The 20,939-nt window shown below is 36.7% G+C and overlaps 3 protein-coding genes across 4 annotated transcripts in view; 2 read left to right on the forward strand and 1 right to left on the reverse strand.

Moving 5' to 3' along the window:
- Window positions 1-4,625, reverse strand: part of LOC117106002 — a 19,927-nt gene extending 15,302 nt beyond the window's left edge. The window contains exons 1-3 of one of the 2 annotated variants that reach the window (XM_033247312.1): window positions 4,487-4,625; window positions 1,301-1,517; window positions 871-1,001 (exon numbers count right to left, since the gene is read on the reverse strand). In XM_033247312.1, the coding sequence (XP_033103203.1) occupies window positions 871-1,001; window positions 1,301-1,370 (201 nt within the window). In that variant the 5' untranslated portion in view covers window positions 1,371-1,517; window positions 4,487-4,625. Of the gene's footprint in view, window positions 1-870; window positions 1,002-1,300; window positions 1,518-4,477 lie in introns of both variants that reach the window. The other variant, XM_033247313.1, reaches the window with a different exon arrangement.
- A 6,694-nt stretch (window positions 4,626-11,319) lies between these two features.
- Window positions 11,320-16,576, forward strand: LOC117106042. Its single transcript, XM_033247382.1, has 6 exons — window positions 11,320-12,478; window positions 13,054-13,241; window positions 13,800-13,988; window positions 14,454-14,567; window positions 14,916-15,054; window positions 15,990-16,576. Exons 1-6 carry the CDS (start codon window positions 11,424-11,426, stop codon window positions 16,171-16,173), a joined length of 1,869 nt encoding a protein of 622 aa, XP_033103273.1. The 5' UTR covers window positions 11,320-11,423; the 3' UTR covers window positions 16,174-16,576.
- Window positions 16,577-18,338: 1,762 nt separating this feature from the next.
- LOC117105955 (putative sodium-coupled neutral amino acid transporter 11) overlaps window positions 18,339-20,939 on the forward strand; it is a 47,574-nt gene continuing 44,973 nt past the window's right edge. The window contains exon 1 of the mRNA XM_033247260.1: window positions 18,339-18,462. The gene's annotated coding sequence lies outside the window, so the exon portion shown is untranslated. The remainder of the gene's footprint in view (window positions 18,463-20,939) is intronic.

Consider the following 20,939-nt stretch of genomic DNA (forward strand, 5'->3'; position numbering starts at 1 on the left):
AGGACTATCTGTCGTTTTCTTCTTTGCCACAGTGGACGAAAAAAGTCAGTTATTCTACGACGTTTCGTAATTCTTTATCACTAAAATTAACAAACACTCGTTTTGACGCACTCCGTTCTGTTGTGTGTGTGTGTGTGTCTGTTGTTGAAAACAACCTTCCTAATTTTGTGACTGGCTATGATGACTGAGATGGAGCATGTTGACTTATTAATAATATTTTGTTTGGGATGGAAAAAAGGAGTCAATTTCCCATCAGCAAATAGGTTAGTGTGCGCTGTGGACAGTATGGCTATGCAATTTACTAACCACACAGTCCAGAATCATAAGGTGATTAAGTCCCAAAACTTTAGCTGCATTTGGTGGATTAAGTCGCAAAACTTTGGCTTCGTTTAGTGGCGCCATTTACTCTAGGCAGACGGCGACCAGTTTCGTTACCGGTTGGTACATTCTTACAAACATTCAGGCAAAGGCCAGTCAAAGTTGAGACGGGAGCCGGGTTATTATCGATGTTTGCCATCCTTATATGTAAGCCATCGTAAATTCATGGTTTGCCGGAGTTGCGTTCAATTTAAATCTCCGAACTTCTGAAGCTGAGATATTCTATGAATGAAGGCTTGTATCGCAGGCTAGAATTTAAAAACGGGTCACCAAATAATGAATTAGATGCTAAATTTTGATTTAATGCTGGGTAAGTTAAAAACCGACATTCCGTCCGAGTGGGACTCATTCAAAAATTTGAGGGGGTTCGCTAGAAAACAGGGGAGTTCGCTAGAAAAGGGGGGTTCGTCCGAACCATAAAAAACCCCCCTGGCTACGGGCCTGAAGAAAGAGTTTCTAAAGCTAAAAAAAAGCTGAATCTTAAATACTTACGCCTCCTAAAGCTGTAATATCTTTCTGTAGTTTGGCTGAATTCTTATATTTAATTAGGTCAAAGTAGAACACCTTTCCATGCAAAGGTTTGTGCTCAAACTCCAGCTTCCTCCTTCCTGATTGGCCTTTTCCTGCAAAGTGGACAGATAATGAATGCATTCAATCATTCAAGAGAATAGAGTGGCAGATCCAGGAATTTGAAATAGAGAGGGCCCAGGGAGGGACTTTCACAGGTGGAGGTATACCACGATGGTTGATACTGAGGTAAGAAATTTTATGATTATGGCATACACCCACACACCCTTTCCACCTGCACTTCAATCCACAACTGTATTTTTATATTTTTTCTTAGATTATGACAAATTTAACATGAGTTTGGTATGGAGAAACCCTTCCTTATCATAATTAAACATAACCAGTTTACACATACCTTCTGCTCTAGGAGTATCTCCATCCTGGTTACTTTTCTGCTGACCTTTTCTTGGTCTATTTGTTGACATTCTTATTTTATACAAATCTGATTGGCTGAACAATTAAATGTAACCTTCAATTGGTTTCTGCAGATATCATGTGTTGATTCCTAATGTTCAAAATCAATTATTCAAAGAACATAATTGTCCTTGTTTAAAGTCCACTATTACAGGCATCTATAACGAAAGAGTTGTCATTAAAATTAAATTAAAACAATTTTACAAAAATAACAAGAGTATACAAAATCTATAGCTCCTCTGCCCAGACACTTTCAGCTGAACTATTTTGCTAAACAAAAGGGTCGTCCTCAAATGACAACCTTTCAAAATAATGTTTGCTAGGTGTTAACAATGTCCAGCGCAATACACAATTCCAATAGATAGAACAAATAAAATTTCCTCATGCATCACACTGCCCTAATTAAAAATTACAATAGTTTAGTTTGGACTAAAAAAGAGAAATAAGATAGCAAAAGTGTTGCTCTCCTTCAGGGACAGCTTTGGTTTGATATAGTGTTATTAATACATGAAGAAGACAAGCTTGACTGCATGATTGTGAAAAAATTTGAATAAATATTTGTTTAATAAGTCGGCAGGGATGTCGTTATGCAGGGCGGAGGTGGACTATTTTTAAGGCCTTCCGCCCAGCCTCATACAAACCCTAACGCCCACCCTTAAAATCATGAAAAAACACAAGTTTTTGCTCAATAATAATGATTTTAAAACACGTCAATGGATTTTCGCTTCAGTCAGAATGTTGGTTGCCACGGTGCTTACAGTACTTCACTGAATGTAGAAAACATGTGATTCATCACTTGGCATGAGAGCGAGGTTGTTGAGTTGTCTGTCTGCAAAGTGGTACAGTACAGGCAGTCTAGCGTGTAACCGAAAATGTCCCGACTTGTCAAAGTAACGACGGTGGTCTCTACTATATCTACTAAGTACTGGACTTTAATAATAAAGTTTGCAACCCAGGCTTACCTCTAGCATGTGTAATTATTGCAGATATTGCATTGTAGAGTGAACCATTTTAAACGCGGTGTATGGTTTTACGTATTCCATGGTAAAGTTCATGACTGCCAAGTACGTAAAAACGGGGATTCCACATACTGGGAATGGGCGCTAAAATTGGCACCCATGTTTTACGCGCTGTATACACAAGCACGCACTGCCATGGCCAAAGTTAAACCATGGAAAACCCGTGAGGTACTGTACCCTCTCCTAGGCGAAATTGGACACGATTTTTCAAGGTGGGGGGTGGGGAGTGAGCTGGAAATTAGCTCTCATACTTCGACATAGCTAGCCTAGTTTAGAAAAAAAATTGATGTCAAAGGTTAAGACCGTTTTCCACGAATGTCGTTTTAGGACAGCACGTTCTTACGACATTCAGTTAAAAACAGACATGTTATTGGTTTGATTTCAAGATCTTTAATCATTATGCGGTGTGTAATACATCGCAGTAAGTGAATTGATTGATATGATACCACTAAGACTCTCTAGCCTGAATAGTGCTAACCGTACGTAGTGCTGGTAGGCCTACAGTACCTCTTCGTTAATTAACAGTTAGTGTTAGCTGGGATTAATATTCTCCAACTTTAGATGCAGTTGCGTCGAGACATTAACTATTTCTTTCCCTATTGAATGTCCCAGAGCTGCAAAATGTTGCCATGTAAAAGCAGCGGGTAGTTGTACGAGCAATGTTTGTTCCCCAAGATAGCCAACTGTAACCATGGATCTTATTTGCTTATAGTGAAGCAAAAGCTTGTGAACAAGTCGATGTTAATTTGCATTCAGGCTGTAATACACGACTGAAAATGGAGAAGTACCTAGCCTACCAAGGAGATCGTTACCGCCGCCCAGTCGTAGATATTTTGAACCATTGAAAATTAACAAGACACTGTAAATAAATGAATGATTTGAGCACATAATCTCGGCATTAGATTTATTTATTTATTAATACTGTATTACATTTTCATGAGAGAGAACTAAACAGAAGAAAAAGTAGACATTAATGATAATTACATGATGATGATCATTGTTACAAGGGCTGTATTCCCTGTCTTTAAAAAGAAAAAAAAAACTTAAAACAATATAATTTTTTTTCTTGATTAAAACTATATTAGTATTACTTGCATGAATGATTCTCTTATCCTGGAATAAACAACAGTAGTCCCACATAGGCTAGTATTCGTGTCTTCTTAAAAAAAGAAGATAGGTACGCACATATTTTTATAAGCAATCAAAACTAAGTAGGCTAATTGTTAAGTTGCATTACCCAAGTCGATCATTTTGGCTCTCTAAACCGCAAGAATCCCAGTGTTTCAGGAGCCTCGCCCTGCACCCCCTCTGAAACCCATCCCCCCTCCAGTCCTTCGGCCCTCGCTTGGTTGGCGTTTCGCACCAAAGTACGCACAAATTCAACCCACCCTAAAAATTCTAACACCCACCCTCAGTTTTCAATAACCACATCCCTGAGTCGGGAATGGCTAATAACACAGATCTTTAAATATTTAAAAAATGGGGCGAAAGGGGTGTAACACTCTCACTGATCTCAGCCTTTTCCTAAAGTTTACCGGTCTTTAAATATTAAAATCTGTATGGAGCTATAGGGCCTAGTAATTACTTTAGCTTTGGTCCTGATTATGTCCTCAAACACCCCTAATGAAAATTCATCAAAGAAAGGAGGAACAGATTTGGTTGTCCAATAATGGAAGACCAAGGCCCACATTACTAGGCCTACAGCCTAGCTAAGCAATAAATAGGCCTAGAAGTACAGCAGTCGTAGTAGGCCTGGGTGGGCTTCCTCCTCTTAAGTGTCTCTCTCACTCTCACAAAAAACAGTCTGTACTGTGTAATTATTACTGCCTTGGCCGAGTAGGCCGTAAAAGTAGCGCTACCAGCAAGGCCAGACTTAGGCCTAGATACCATAATACTAGCCTAGTCTAGGCAGACATAAAAACCCCTTGCCTAGCTCCCTCCTAGGCCCTAGCCTTGCGTAAGCCAAAAGGGCCCTGCTGGCTAGCAAAATAAAAACATTCGCAAAACAGTTCCCTAATCACATACAATTTTTATATAGTTAATACGTAAGACGTTAAATATAAATATAGCAATACAGTTAACAGAAAGTGGACAATTACCATACAAACCTTTTTAAACTAGCAACAACAAATAACACGATTTAAAATATAACAATCAGCTCAAAAACAACAACGCCGTACACAGCACAGCAGCTGCAGTGTTACCGCCATTAGACCACAATTCTTTGCAAACGAGGTCACATGACCGAATATTTGCACCAACCATTAGGCTGTGCTGCTGAGCTACCTAAAAACATGAGCCCTAAAAATCATAATATTCTTTTACATAAACCTAATAGTAAATTGGTGCGCCGTATTATCAATTTATATATTTTACCAAAAGAAAATGCCTGTAAAAGAAAATTATGATATTTTGATCTGTGTTAATAATGTAGGAAGAAATTAATCCGTACATGATGCCTTTAATGAACAATTGTTGACCTTTTATTTTATATTATATTATTATTCTTTATTTGGAAGCTACACTTTTACAACAGTGGCACACGTACAAAACGGTGCGTCCAAGAAAAATATAAGAAAACAAACAAAATCAAAACATGACAAATGAAAAGTAAAAGTAAATGAGCTTAACAAAAAGTAAAAATCAAAATCTTAATTACCCCTCCCTTCCCTTTTCCAATCCCGAAATCGAAGTTTTAATTACCCCTCCCTTCCCTTTCCAATCCCGAAAACAGACACAAAAAAAAAAAAATAAAAAAAAAAAACACATTACCCAATAATCATTCGTTCCCTTAAAAAAAATAAAATAAATAAAAATTCCGAATAATAATAATAATAATAATAATTATAAATAGTATTACATACCCACATACCCATATACATACATAAACATACATACACACAAACCGTAAATATATATAAACTGCGAGTCAGCGAGGCATGCGATTCATGCAAGTACGGTGGCCCATAGTGTCACGGAAAATTTAAAATGAAACATCACAGCAAATTTAAAAACATCACGGCGAATTTCAAACGAAACATTACGGCAAATTTAAAATAAAACATCACGACAAATATGAAATGAAACATCACGGCAAATTTCAAATGAAACATCATGGTAAAAGACATCACGGCAAATTTAAGAAGCTCTCACACGGCGGAAGTTACGTTCGGAAGAGCACTTTGCCGCGCAGTGGCGGATCTAGGATTTAGCAATGGGGGTGGATAATGGGAGGTGAGTAGGACCTAGCGGGGGCGGGGTGGCTTTGGGAAGGGCGTCCCCTCCCATTTGAGGTTTGTTTGGAATTAGTAAATTGTTAGACGATCTTAGATGGTATCTGAAAAGAAGCAAGCTTAAAATAGAAAGTGTATGTTTTACCAGAGTACCGTACACTAGAAGCACACACAAAGTACGAGTGACCATTATTTTTCTTTTCACGGTAAACCTCTAGATCCGCCACTGTTGCCGTCATTGCCCAGGCTTCTGTGCCTTCGGTTAATTTGAATTGGCGAGCCTATGAATATTTGTTATTATCAGCATTATTCCATCACTAGGCCTATTATTTATAACCATTATCATTACATTCTTACATACATATACATTGTACTCGCATACATGCCAGGATGACAAGTAGTTTACATTAATCAAATATTGATCAGAAATCATAGGCATATGTCAACATACCTCATACATCCACACTCACGTTAATATTCACATACACCTACCTATATGTGCAATACCCAAACTTACACAATAAGCATATTGGGGCTTATAAATGAAGAAGTTATCTATATACACATAACTCCATAATGCCATTTTAATTTATTTTTTTGTTGTTAACATTTTAAATTTTATTTAATAACTTTCTGTTATAATACTCTATTGAAAATAAGGTGGCCGTGGAATTAAGCTTCCATTTACCAATGTGCTTTAACGTTCGAGCCTTGTATATACCGTAAGAATGCTCCAAGACTACAGATATCATCTAAAAATCTGTTGCCTGTACCTAGTACAATGTTATGAAAGGACAGTGGTGTTTCTAATTTGAAACTATAATTAATAAAATTCCACATTAATCTTGCTTCTTTACATTCAAAAAATAATGTAATTCATCATTCAGTACATTGCATTCAATACACCGCTTATCCTTAACAATCTTATATTTAAATAATAATTTTCTTGTAGGTACAATCATATGAAGTAACTTAAAGTTCAATTGCCTAATTACAGTATCCAATCTCTGTTTTCAGTCTTCAACAAAATTTCCCATTTCCGTTGGGTTTGAACAGGAGGCTTCGCAGTACTCTTTAGTAACAAACAATAAATTTGATTTGTTGTTATTTTTAGAATGGGGTTTCTAATAATAATGCTTGGGCATATCCTTATTACTTACTACATTTTTTGTTAATACACTCTTCCACTCTTTAGTGAATATTCTGACATCCAGTTATGTTTGGCATTCAGTTTATTTCTAAGCTCAAGAGATGGTAAAAAATTCTTTACTGTATCAGTCAGTTGAATCCAAAGGGTAACCAATAGTTAGAGCTAATCATGTTTGTCACCTAAACCCCATCCCTCTTAAACTACACAATTACGACACCCCGGCATTCTTAAAATCATAATGATTACATCAATGAGATTAACAAAAACAGTAATAATAATGATGACGATGATGATAATGATACTGAAAATCATGGCGGTGGTAATACACATCTCAACATACGATGGCTGTATTAGGGAAACAGAGATTAAATTGATAGAAACGTTCTTGCAACCCACAAGAGGACGGCCCAATGTAATACTTGGATAATGTATTGATCAGTGAAAATTTCAATGAGGTGGCCGCAGTTTAGAAGGTGAGGTGAGTTAATTTTAACAAACTACCCAATAGGTTTTTATTATTTCTCTTTTATTGTATATGCATTTGTAAAATTGTCGTAATTGCATTTTTTTGTTTGTTATAGGAGCCTATTATCATCATTATCATTACCATTTAATTATGAAAAGACAAGAAATTAACAATACATAGGCCTATGAGCAGAAGGAAGAGGAGGGTGAAAGTAATATGTACATGGTAATATTAATATAAATAAGCCTGCGATATTGGCATAGTATATAAAGTAGGCCGAATATAGATAATAATAATAATAATAATAATAATAATATTAATAATAATAATGATAATAATAATGATAATGATGATGATGATGATGATGATGATGACGATGATCGAGATTATCCTTTTTATCGTCAATCCGTTCGAGTCTTAAATTAACCCATAATTTTCTAATATAATTATATTAATAATAATAATAATTTATTTAATAATAATTATCATTATTATTTATTTAAAAATAATTATATAATAATAATGATAGTAACAAATAGGCCTATGTATGTATCGCCACTTCAAAGGCACAGAAGCCTGGAAAATGACGACAAATGCTCTTTCCGAACGTACTTCCGCCGCAGTAAATCATTTCCGCCGTGAGAGAGATTCTTAAATTTGCTGTGATGTTTCATTTTAAATTTGCCTTGATGTTTCATTTTAAATTTGCAGTGATGTTTCATTTTATATTTGCCGTGATGTTTCATTTGAAATTTGCCGTGATGTTTCATTTGAAATTTGCCGTGACACTTATGGGCCACCGTATGCAAAATAATATCCATGAATTGATTACATACACTGGCATGCCATTGGTGGTCATTTGGTTAAAAAATTTACTGCAGTGAGTTTAAGTTACCGCTGCGAGTTTAGCGCCCTCGATGCATATTTTGACCAATCAGAGGCCAGAGAACTCGCTGCAGTAAATTTCTAATTGAACTGCAGTTCAGGAACCGAATACAGAGCGATATCGCACTCCATACACGAATTCATGCGAGGCAGGACGAAGTATAATTGCAGTATTGTACCAAAAGTGCGAGGCACCTTAAATAAAACACGCTAAAAATCTGTAAAAGTGACAATGACAATATTTTAATATAAATTATGATGTTCATATGACCTTCTCATCGAGTAATACTAAAATCAAACCATTTCCATCCATCCAAAAGTTAATTCAACCCGGCCCGGTTATATCCCTGGAAAAGTCTAATAGGAGTCGCAAAAGAGGCCTCGCCAACCTCGAAACCAACTTGAACAGGTGAGGGCGACCGACGGAGAGGAGGGTTGAATTTCTGAATAGTCGAGTCGTACCCACCTGCATGTTTAATCACGTTTGATAAATAAAATTGATGTTATTCAGTGGCGGATCCAGATATTTTCTGACGGGAGTGAGGGGGGGGGGGGCACAATATGACGTTCAAGCCGCCACGCCCACCTCAGCCCCACCATGGTTGGTGAAAATAATAAGTGGTAAATAATCGAGCTCTCATTTCGCCCACTGCTGTATCGCCACTGAACTAATGGGTGCACTCCCTTTTTTGCTCTTTCCTCTCTTTAACTCAAATTTGTCACCCTCTTTTTTATTTTTCGGCTTGACTGACGGTGGGGGGGGGGGGGGGGCACACGGGCCCTCATCCTCCCCCCCCCCCGCTGGATCCGCGCCTGTTATTGTTCTTATTATGATAGATTAATAAATAAATAAAAATAAAGAATAAAATAGTATGGGGTTATTCTATACTTTTGAGGATCACCAAACCACAACTTGTGAACTATTATAACTCCATAAATATGTGCCACACATAGCTCCATCATCCTCTCCCATCATTTCACCACACCCTGAACTAATGCATTGATGTGACAAGGCCTCTGCATAATATAAAATAGTTCAATAATTTAAGAGTAGGCCTATATTTATATTTGATTTTTTTTTAAATTATAAAACAAAGGGGAAAATCAGTATACAAATCTAAATATACAGTATCAAGTTCCTTTTCCCCCCTTAAAGTATGAGAAGTTTTGGTGAGTCGAATGTCCGGACAGTTAAGGCAGGGGAGCCACAACATACAGCCATAATATCGGCACTCCCGCCATGGTTCTGGAGGTGGAACAATCTTCTCGGATAAGGACTAACCGTAGGCCCAGTGTACACAATTGGCTCATGTCCCCTTTAAAGAACCCAGTACATTTTTATAGATGAGTAGGGAGTTACCCCGGTGTAGTGGTCCATAAAGCCGCTGTTGTCTTGTGATGGGATTGCCACTTTGAAGATAGAGTGATATGTGTACTATTTGCTATATCCTTGGCCCTTAGTGCCCAAAGCTGAATAAATAAATTCTATAAAAAAAAAAAAAGAAGTACAGTATCGTAATTTGATAAGATAAGGGCAGGCATAATTTGTTGTTTTTTGTGGTATATCATTGGCTCATAGTGCCTAAAGTTGAATAAATAAATTTTTTTTTAAAGTAGGCCTACAGTATCGCCATTGGATAAGATAAGGGCAGGCATAATTTGTTGTTTTTTTGTGGTATATCATTGGCTCATAGTGCCTAAAGCTGAATAAATAAATTTAAAAAAAAATTAGGCCTACAGTATCGCCATTGGATAAGATAAGGGCAGGCATAATTTGGTGTTTTTTGTGGATATGTGAAAAATTTCATTTCTTTTAAATCAATGAAAAATGCTGTACTAAACAAGGAAAGCTAGAAATCTACAACTTTTTTATAATTTGATTTGCTAATCATACCTTTGTTTTTATGTAATCTGGCATTACAGTCAGACAATTAAAATATATGTAATTATACAATGATTATAATATACCGCATTTATTCGAATATAAGCACCCCGGAGCGTTTATTGTTCAGATGGGTTTTGAGCAGCCAGCGTTTACTGGTAAATGGAGTCACTGTTTGCACGGCTTTTAAATCCCTAATTAATTAGCAATTGATTTAATTCCACTAGGTGAAACATTGAAAATTAATCCAATGCTGAAAATGATGTTGCTTTCATTTCATCCGTCCATAGTTACTTATATAGAGACAATTGGAAGAAAAATTAAACGTCTAGGCGTTTAGTCCAAATGAACTTTTTTTCTTTTTTGAGGTTCCCGGGCGTTTTTTCGGGCTGTCTCTTATACACATCTAGGGGGGTGTTGTTTAAAGTGGGGCATTTATTTGAATAACTGTGTAATTACAGTATTAATTGTTTTTTAAAACATGATGGATTACAAGATGTTAGCCCATAAATTAATTATTATCAGTGGTTTATGCTTTATGTTTTCTAATTGTCTTTGCTAGTTATGTTTACAGTATTTTGTGAAAAATAAATAGGGTCGTCCCTCCATGCATGGGGCGAATTGGCAGATTGTGAGTGAAAATGAATATTACATAGCCTATCATTCATTATAGGCCTATTTGAAGTCACGTCTGGATAGCTGAAAATTTTCTTTTCAACATCAAAACAATTATGTTAAAAGTAGTTAATTAATTATTGTAATTGTATTATAAAGTGTACAAGTGTTTATTAGCGTGGAATTTTGTGTGCCTTATGACTCGCACTGTTGCCACACGTCCCGCATAAATTACCGTCATGGCTCGCATGAAGTTTGCATGCGTCGCTGGATGACTCGCTGGCTCGCACTTTGGCAACACTCAAATTTAACTGCGTAGTACGTAATGGGACGGTTAAATGGGTTAAATTTGTAAAATTAGGAAGAAATATATACTCTAAAGGCCTATCTCATTTTGGAGACTTCAAGGCAGCGGCGCGGCGTAATATGAAAATAAAGAAAAACTTTATTTTCTGAAATTTCCATTTTTGTGGAGGCGGCTGCTCTAATTGACCAAAAATATAATTTTATTTTTATTTGAACCATCATTATTGGCGAGCAGCGAGTTCGCTAAACAAGGTACTGTATATAACTATCTTGCCTATCGAACCTTTTGTGCAAGGCGGTTAAACCACATTAGAATAACAGTTTATTCAAGGACTTTTGTGTCTACACTTAACAAGTAACAAGTTTCATGGTTCAACGGCGGAACGTTGTGGTGCAACAATCCAAATTTGCTGATGCTTAATCTCATATAGGCCGATAACCCGGAAGCTGGACTTTGGTACACTGATACAGTGTAAGTTGCCTACCATATTGTTCGTATGCACACAAAATGCCGAAACGTAGACCAAAATCAAAACCAAAACCAGTAGCAGTAGTAAAAGCTGATGATTTGTCGAAGTTAAGTGAAGTAGGCCTATCCGATGATGGACGGGCCAGTGATTGGCCTACTGACAACTCTACGCCAGTATTGACAAGAACTGAGATCATAGACAAGCAAATCGTCGAATCAAGTCGAATAGGAATACTAAGTATCACATTTGCCTTAGGATTAGCTTTAGGTGTTGGACTCGGCGTGCTCACCTGTAAATATTATAATTTTGTTGAGACAAAAGTGGTCAAAGACCACTGTGGACAATTTAAATCATCCCTGGATGCTGAAACCTTGGCAACCGAACAAATTGCAGGAGGAGAGAGCGTTGTCGACGATGTATCCTCTCCAGGTTACGTGAAGGCAGAAACATTTCAAAATATACCCCCACGTGATCCAGAGAATGACGTAGGTTTAAAATCTCAAAAAATAGAATTTACGAACTTTGAAGGAGTCAATTTGAAAGAAGTGTCTGAAAAATCTTATTCTAGGTCAGCAGACGAATTAGGCTTTCAAAAGAAACAGGACCAAATAATATACGAAGAATCAATCATTGTTGGGAAGGAAAGTTATCAAACAAACGACCATCTAAGAGAAAATAGGCCTACTAATTGGCCAATGCCTGATGATTATCAAGAAAATGAGTTAAAAGAAAGTAATAAGGAAGACAAGAAGGACAGTAAAGATAGGCCTAATAAAGGCCACCAGCATCAATTTGAAGCCGAATCTGCGACGAATCTGGAAGCATCAACACCACAAATACTCAAAACGATTACATTTAAAGATGGTAAACTACAAGATAAAAAAACCACAGACAAAAAATCTTCAAGTCAAAAATTAACAACTCCGGAATTCAAAATGAAAGAATCTAATAAAAACGACGAAATAAAGAATTTAAAAGCTGCCGCCGTGTCGCACACACCCACGTATCTGCAACGATTAAAAGTACGAAACGTCCGAGTGGGCGGGAATGTCGTCACACCACAAGAATTGACAAATGGAACAGCACCAATTAGGTTTGTTTTGTTTTTAGCATATTAAAAATGAAACTATGGGTTACCGAAAAATCACATGCACGATTGATTTTTTCAGAATTTGCGGGACACATTTTCCCATCTCATCATAAAAGATCGGGGTCACACATCATCTAGGCCTATGCCTACTAATGAATCAAACATTTCCCTCCAGCCTATTATCTTCACTCTTGCCTTACCGTGCCATAAGCGACCTCTTTGGTCCCAGAGAGGATGAGAAAGGTTGAACATACACCTTCTAAACCATATATCTTTGGTGCTAGTTTGTTTATTACTGTATTATATTACTGTTGAAATGAAATGGAGAGAGAAAAAACTCACATGGCCATTGTTATGTTTTGCATCTACATCGATTATTTCATAAAGCTATTTGTTTCCCAGTTATAATATTGTTTTATTACAAATAGAGTTGTTTGTGATCATGCTTTTTAACGTTTCAACGAAATGGTCTGAATATTCAAAAGTTTACCAAGCTGCATTGTGGGTTCGCGATTGTTGATCATTAACATTGTAAGATCAATCATTAATATGTTAATGCTATAAATTATTATTTCCAGAGCATATATATACGAAAATTTTCTAACACCTAAAGAATGCGAGGGGCTTATGGGAGTCCATAATCGTCACGTAATTGAATCTAATAAAGATCATCCGATTGTCTGCTTCGATGGCATCAGTACTTTGCGAAAACATTTAAAAGCCGCCAAAAGCAAATACAAGGTGTCACAGAGAGATTTCACAAATGGTAAATATCGAAGATCAGTACTATTTGTATTGATGATGATAGTAATTTTGGTAATGGTGATGTTATGTTATGATGATGATAATGAAACGATTTTGACTTTGTTAATGGTGGTCAGTCAATCCACCAACTAGGTTCCAACCAGAGCAAAGAAACATATTCCAACTACAGTATCCAATCATCAATCAAACAATTAATCAACCAATCGATCAAACAATTAATCAACCAATCAATCAATCAATCAATCACTAATCAGTTGTATTTTACGCAAATGAATAAATAGTGCTTGAACATGAACATGATGTTAGAATCATCAAGCATCTCTTCATGAAAGGTTGCAAAAAGCTTAAATTTTCGTTGAAAAAAAATTATAACATTACTATGTTCTATGGACTAGGCATGCCTACGTTTTTTTGTTTTTTTTTTTGTTTGCGTTTGATTCTGGTGCAGGCTTATCACAACGATATAATGAGGATGGAAGAGGATGAGGAATTGGTGTGTGGACATCTTTTAAATAGGCCTGCCACTGCTGACACGTGAATTTTTCCCCTCAAAATATAGGAACAACGTGTGTTAATGTTACATTCTCAAAGAAGTTGAAAAAGCTTTTGAAGTGGTCCTACAGCACTGCTTTTTATCCAGGTGAAAGCAAATTTTCAACGATATTTGAACAACGCGTCTTGGAAGCCACTGGATTGAAACCAGAAAATGGAGGGAAATTCCAAATTACGTCATACCAAGAAGGCATTGGTAAGTAGGCCTTTAATATGACGGATCACGTGGGTGGGGTAGGTGGGGGAGGTGTGTTTAATTAATGTGTATAAGTGTGAACATTTATCTTGATGTTTAAGATGCCATCCCTCCGATCAAACGGTTCTGGAGTGGCATGCGCTAATAGCATTCCTAATCATGAAAATAATATTTCCTTTTATCTGTCATGATCTGTATAGTGGCGAAACCAGGAATTTGAAATAGAGGGGGGGGGGGGCGCAAGAGAGGAACTTTGACAGGTGGAGGGTCTATACAACCTCAGTTATCGGCACCTCTAGATGGCAGAAAATGGCACTCTCATACTTAAAATTTGAAAATAATTTTCTTTTTCCTCCTTTTTTTTTACAACTTTGACAAATTTAGGGGGGGGAAAAAAACCGCCCCCCTAGGGCAGCTCCCCCCCCCCCCACACTGTTGATCAATTGATGATGTTTTCCTTGATAGGATACAAGACCCATACAGATTGTACCATTGGTTCAGCCGAGAAACGAGACAGAGTTGCTACCATTTTGGTTTATTTGCAGGATGTCGATGAAGGTGGCGAAACTAAATTCCCAGGTCAGTTACACGTCACACTCATTGGATTCCCAGGTCAGTCGCAGGGAGTGAGATGTCCGGGTTATTACAGTTGTTACGCTCGTCGGGTGGGGATTATCAAGTTATCTTTACTCCATGGTTACAAAACCATTTGGATGAAACTGAGGATGTCCATATTGCAATGATAAACCAAGAATTCACAAGTAGACCCCAACTGCTTCCTTAGCCATTACTCGCTGTGCTCATAAACATAACAAGCCTCATAGTTATTATGCATATTATCGTTTTACACTAAATACTCACTACATAAAAAACAATAACTGTTGAAAAATTATTTTTAAATCAAGATGATACTTCTATACATTTCAGAATTAAACATCAGCGTCCGCCCGGTGAGGGGGCGTGCTCTCGTATGGAATAACATGAACTCGGCCGGAGACTGCCAACCCCTGTCCCTCCACGAAGCTGCCCAGGTCAAAAAAGGACATAAGTACATTCTGCAAAGATGGTAATCACCTTTTATTGGAAGACATAATTTTGTACCGATGTCACGGGGTCACTCCCACCAAGGGAATCCTGTCCCCTACACTTCAACCTAGGTCTATAAAGAATTTGGACATCCGGGCAGGGAATTCGTCATCACGCCGAAATTTAAAGATAATTCGGCCCTTTGTAAGAATTTCGCCTTCCTCCAGGTTTATCAAATTCCTCCTGGAAAGCGTCAAATTATGAATGCTATACAGTACGTACAATGGAGCAAATTCACGGAATTAAGGGTGGGGTGTGGTCACTGTGACACCAGTAGACCTATAGAACATTAACTTTTACAAACTAGAATTTGGTTAAAACCGTAAACTGGCGGTTTTAAACCGCTAGACTTCTCACTCTATACTTGTGTTTACCATAATAATGATAATGACGATTGTCAATATATGGTGATAGGCCTAATAGTAAAAAAGTAATGATTAGTAAATTATAATGTGGCGCAGTGGGAACGCTATGGGCTTTGAATCAAAAGATCAAGACTTTGAATAATAATAATTCAATAATAATAATACTCAAACATTTATAAGGCGCCAATTCCAATTGAATGATCAAAGGCGCGAGCGTTATTACCCCTGGTCACTGGATAACGTACAATGGCAAACCAGCAGAAAGTGCAATTTTTTCTGCTCACTGGGGAGTATCCCTAGTCGTTCGCTACTTCTACGAAACTAGAACATTCAATGCCACAACATCCTACCAGGTACCCATTTATACTCTTGGGTAGAGAGAGACAAACGTAGATAAAGTACCTTGCCCAAGGACACAAGCGACTTGCACAGCGAGAGTTTCGAACCCCAGACCTGAAGGTTGGGAGTCCAAGCCACAATCGATGCACCAACCACTTCTACAAAGAGCTAACGTTTAAACATAAAAACAAATCTCATTTTTGTTTTACAGGTATTACTACGAAAGTTTTTATCATCTCGGCAAGCGGCCGTCGGAGCCGAATCTTCCTGACAGAAATGTTGGTCAGCCACGTGTTTCGTGTGACGAGTACGAGAATGGTAGCTGTCGATGGTACGATGAATGGAACTACGATCACATTATTGATTATCGGTCATCCAAATCCAGTTTACTTTAAAGCTATATAAAGAAATTGCAATAGTCTGTTACTCTGTAAGCTCGTTATGTTCTCAGCAATGACGACCAGCGGGAGAGGGAGAAACGCAGACAAGGGGAAACAGCGGTTGCCCGGCCACATCCCCGTCTGCCATGATGACTAGGCTAATTGGACCAAAAAATATTCTTTGGAATACATCTATAAAAAAAATGTTAAAAAAAGTCTCGGTAACATCGCCCAGTGACCCCCATTAACATTAGTGCGTCGCCCCTGGGCCCCGCTGGACTCCCACAGAATTGGTCAGGCTTTGTTCTCTGAATGTATCCGAGAGTCACCATACCACTTCTGAGGCATCTGGAGTCTATTTCCTGCTCTCGATATTAACATTAATGCTATACAGTAATTAAAGTGGTCATTCTCTAAATATCTGTCGTTTTTAGAACTGAATTGTGAGTTCGTTTGATTTTTTTAATTTATTTGACGTTTTAAACAATTTACGCTGTTGATGTACCGTTAAATAGAAACAGATGGTTTTGCTGTGATCTCGGCTAATATTAGAGCTCATTGAGTAATTGAGGCGATTGAGGCAATGTAAAAGCGCCCTCATTGTCCATTACATTAGTGATTCCGTTTACAAGCTTGCAAAATGATATCATGCAATTTACTTTTTGATATACTATACAGTTAAAAGCCCTTTAACGCACTGTGACCTATAATTAAAGGGGAGGGGGTAATGGGTATCGCGTTTCAGATTCTTCTTCCCTCAGAAATAACTTGTGCTGTGGGGGTTGCATGGGCGCTCTATAAAACGTGAACTTGCAACGCAAGTGCACTCGAAATCGATGCCGCCGGGTTGAGATCCGGTGCAAATCCGTTAAAATATCAATCGATGCACACTTAAATTACATGAAAGTGTGAAAATCACGGACTGATTCCTGTATTTTGTGACATCAGCAAGGTGTAAATATAAAAATAGTACCGCTGAGTTGTAATTAATTACGAATAATGCAGTGTTAACTCATCCTTTAGTTCATGCTTTTATTTGATTAAACAATAATTGCGAAGTCTTTTATATTGAACTTACTCATGATAAAAACATAAAAAGACATATAAAATTTACAAAATACAATGAGAAAAATAACAATGTCAAATCACAAAACGGTATTTAAATAGGCGTATATTAGCATAAGGGAGAAGAAATGAAGAGTAAGCTTTCTCTCTAAATACCGTACCGGTATATGAAATGAATAATTATATTTTGGATAAATCGCAGACATGAAATAAATGATAGGCCTATATACTGTTATCCGGGCCTACACATATTTGCCTTATAGCTATACAATTTTATTTTAGGTCTATATAAAGAGGTTTCCAGGGTATTCACATTGATGGACAATCAACATTGCCATAATTATTTTTGGCCGTCAAAACAACACATTTTTTCACACATCGATGATCCCATGGGCCAACATCGATTGAAAGATCATGGGTCTTAGGGAAGCCAGAATACAGGCTATACGACCATCTTTATTATTCTGTGTCTTTGTCAAGCTGTTTGTAGTCACGATACGATGGCATCATCTGGCCATAGGCCTAATGGTACCAATATAATAAAACCGGGAATTCATTTATTGTATATTATATTTATGATATAAAATAAATGAGAACTTGTATTGCATGAGTTCTCTCTGTCCCACAAACAACCCTCCTAAAGGAGAGGCGCATAGACATTGAGGGGATGAGGAGCAGATCCGACAGAAAAACCAAACTAAGTTGTTGTTCAGTCATGCACTTTCCCTGGGTCTTTCAGTATTTGTTCAATTTATACTACCGCTTTCCTCATTACAACCATTACTAGCTGTTACAGAATTGATTGAGGATAAATATCCTCCTCCTCCCCATCCATTTGACTTCCAGTTTATCAGACTCGACCACTTTGAAGGTATGACCCATTACATTATCATATGTAAAAATAATGTAATTTATTTTTGCTTTTGAGCCATTTTCAGTAAGGTTGAAATAACCAAGACATAATTAAATTATTTAATTTAATTTAACTAACAAATGAAACATGCTTTCAAGTAAATTTTAAAGCTTTATTAAAACATACCCTACTATTGAAATGGAATAGACTCTTGAAATGTTTTAACTGTGCTTCGTGAATTGGTTTATCGATTTGTTCGGTTGTCGAGTCGAGTTGGTGCAGATGCGAAAGGCAGGCCTGATGCTTGTTGATTTGGAAGATCATCTCGTTTCTACCTATAATTCGGAGTTTTACTAGGCCTAGGTAACTTAATCTACCGCAAGTTGGTAAGTAGTGTAATCAGACTAGAAATATGCTAGGACCCTGCAGTGCTAGTCATGTATTAGAACTAGTAGGAGAAATTTGATTTACTGATTGCTGCGCAACGAAACGGAGGACTTTTGTTGTATGATGATGAGCCTTGTATAGAAATTGATCTAACTCACCATCTTTTAATCGATTTTTGTTCTAATTTCTTTCACCTTTCTTATTCCGATACGTTAAATGTTCGTTGAATACTATGGTGGTATATTTATTATAAATAAAACTATTATACAAAAACAAATAATAATGAGCCTGGGATGACTGGTCACACTGGTGGTGGTGGTGGGGTTTTCTTTTTACGAAGTGATGACATTACATAGGCCTGTCAGGAAAAATTTGGTCCGGGGCCAAAATCGGTCCGCCGGACCGATTTTAGCTTTAAAATTACCTGCCAATTTAGTCCACTTATTTAAGCCAAAATCGGTCCGGCATCTATTTAGTAGTTTAGCCTGTATTTTTTTTAGCGTTGTTCATATTGGTTTTTAATCAAATGATAGATAAATACCTTATCTCTTTCTAGAGGGCCTGTTTCTACTGGAAAGAAATAATCGATTAAAAATCGCTTTTTCGAAAAAGGGTCATTCTTCGCTAACGTGCCATTTTAGAGGTTTAGAAATCATGAAAAAAAAAATTTCACATTTGTAATTCTTTTATTACACATGTCATCATTATGCCCATAACAACTATAATAAACATTCGGCACGATAATTAGGGCATTTTAAACGTTTATTTAAGCATTCAATTTTCAGTGCTGTAACATAGCAAATATTTTAAGAATCATCTCCATCACACTTTTTTGTGATGGAGATGATGATATACAACACATAGATGTGAATCTTAGTAAATTTGAAAGATAAATTGTATTATTTAAATATAGGATACTACACAGTGAACAAACAGGTTTCGAACAACGTAAGTCGTATTAATTACCATTTTTATTTTATAGCTGTTTTTGAGAAAAGAATACACCAAAAAATCATCTCCATCACACTTTTTGTGACGGAGATGATGATATACTCATAAATGTGAATCCTAGTAAATTTAAAAGATAGATTGTATTATTTTAAACATATAGGATAATAAACATTGAGCAAAAAGGTTTCTAACAACATAAACCAGATCAATTATCATTTTTATTTTATATTCGTTTTTGAGGAAAGAAAACATCAAGAAGTAATCTCCGTCACAATAAAATTGTGATGGAGATGACTGATGGAGATGAGGAATTAAACTTTTTAGGTCATATAATGCCATATGCAGTGTGTTACAGGGTGAATTCCATGTGCACTTTGAAAATGACACAGTTCTAAACGTATATATAATTATTTTTTTCTAAAAAAATAATAAATAAAGCATACTCTGAAGCGTTCAGAGATGATGCTGAATAAAGGTACTTTTCTAGTTGTATTAGAATTGCATGAATTCTTCAGCTATAGGTGGTTTAACTGTACAAGAATGGACTGTTTCTTACTGTATGGTCCCCTTCAACCAAAATGATTTGATCCATAACTTGTTATGTCATTTTGCTAACAGTATAATGGCATTTTAAAGTATTGTGATGGAGATGACGACAATTCAGGGACAAATTTTTTAGTCTAAAAAAGTCAAATTTTAAGTATTTATTGTTCTATTGATGTCATTTTTAATTTTACATTTGTAAGACATCTACTGCATTCACCTTTTTGTGGTATAGTTATTTATTTGAGTTATTTATTTTACAAATTATGACATTAGGAATTCTTAAGAAACCCAATCGGGACATGCATAGTGCGCGACTTTGGAGGCTTTTTGTTGAAATTAAACAGCATATTGATTACGTTTAAAATATTTAACAACTTATTCCATTAACAAATATGTTCAAGATTGCAGTAATGCAATAAAAATAAAATTTCCTTTAATATTTTAAAATTTATACTACATTAAAACAGAGGGACTGGAAAGTGGCACATTAGCGAAGAATGACCCAAAATCGCTTTTCTCGCAGTCCAGTAGAAACGGGACCAGTTTGAAAAAAGCGATTAAAAAAAATTGATTAAAAACACACAATGGATAGCGTGTTGGAACGGCAAATAACCGATTTTGGCTGTGCACCTTTTAGCTGCAACACAAAAAAAAGCGATTATCAGGTGAAATCTCTGGGGCTCCAGACTTTTGTCATGGTGATTTTGTTGCTTTTGGGGCCCCAAGACACTTGTCTGAATAAATAAATAAAAAAATAATAAATAAATAGAAATGTGACCTCCAGGTCAATCACTGCAAAGACTAGATAGTATTAGACGCGAACTTTAAAAAAAAATGTCCTCTTGTTCATGTCCTAGGCCTACAAGCTAAAAACGGCAACAAACATGTGGAGCGAAAAAATTTGTTTTGTAATTATTTTGTGAGGGGATATTGGGCCTAGGCCTCTCCGCTCTTTTGGGCCTACCGTTGTCCTCGTTTG

This window comes from Anneissia japonica, unplaced genomic scaffold (assembly GCF_011630105.1).
Source record: "Anneissia japonica isolate Jap-2015-1 unplaced genomic scaffold, ASM1163010v1 scaffold284860_len1800451_cov186, whole genome shotgun sequence".
In the NCBI taxonomy this organism is placed as follows: Eukaryota; Metazoa; Echinodermata; class Crinoidea; order Comatulida; family Comatulidae; genus Anneissia; species Anneissia japonica.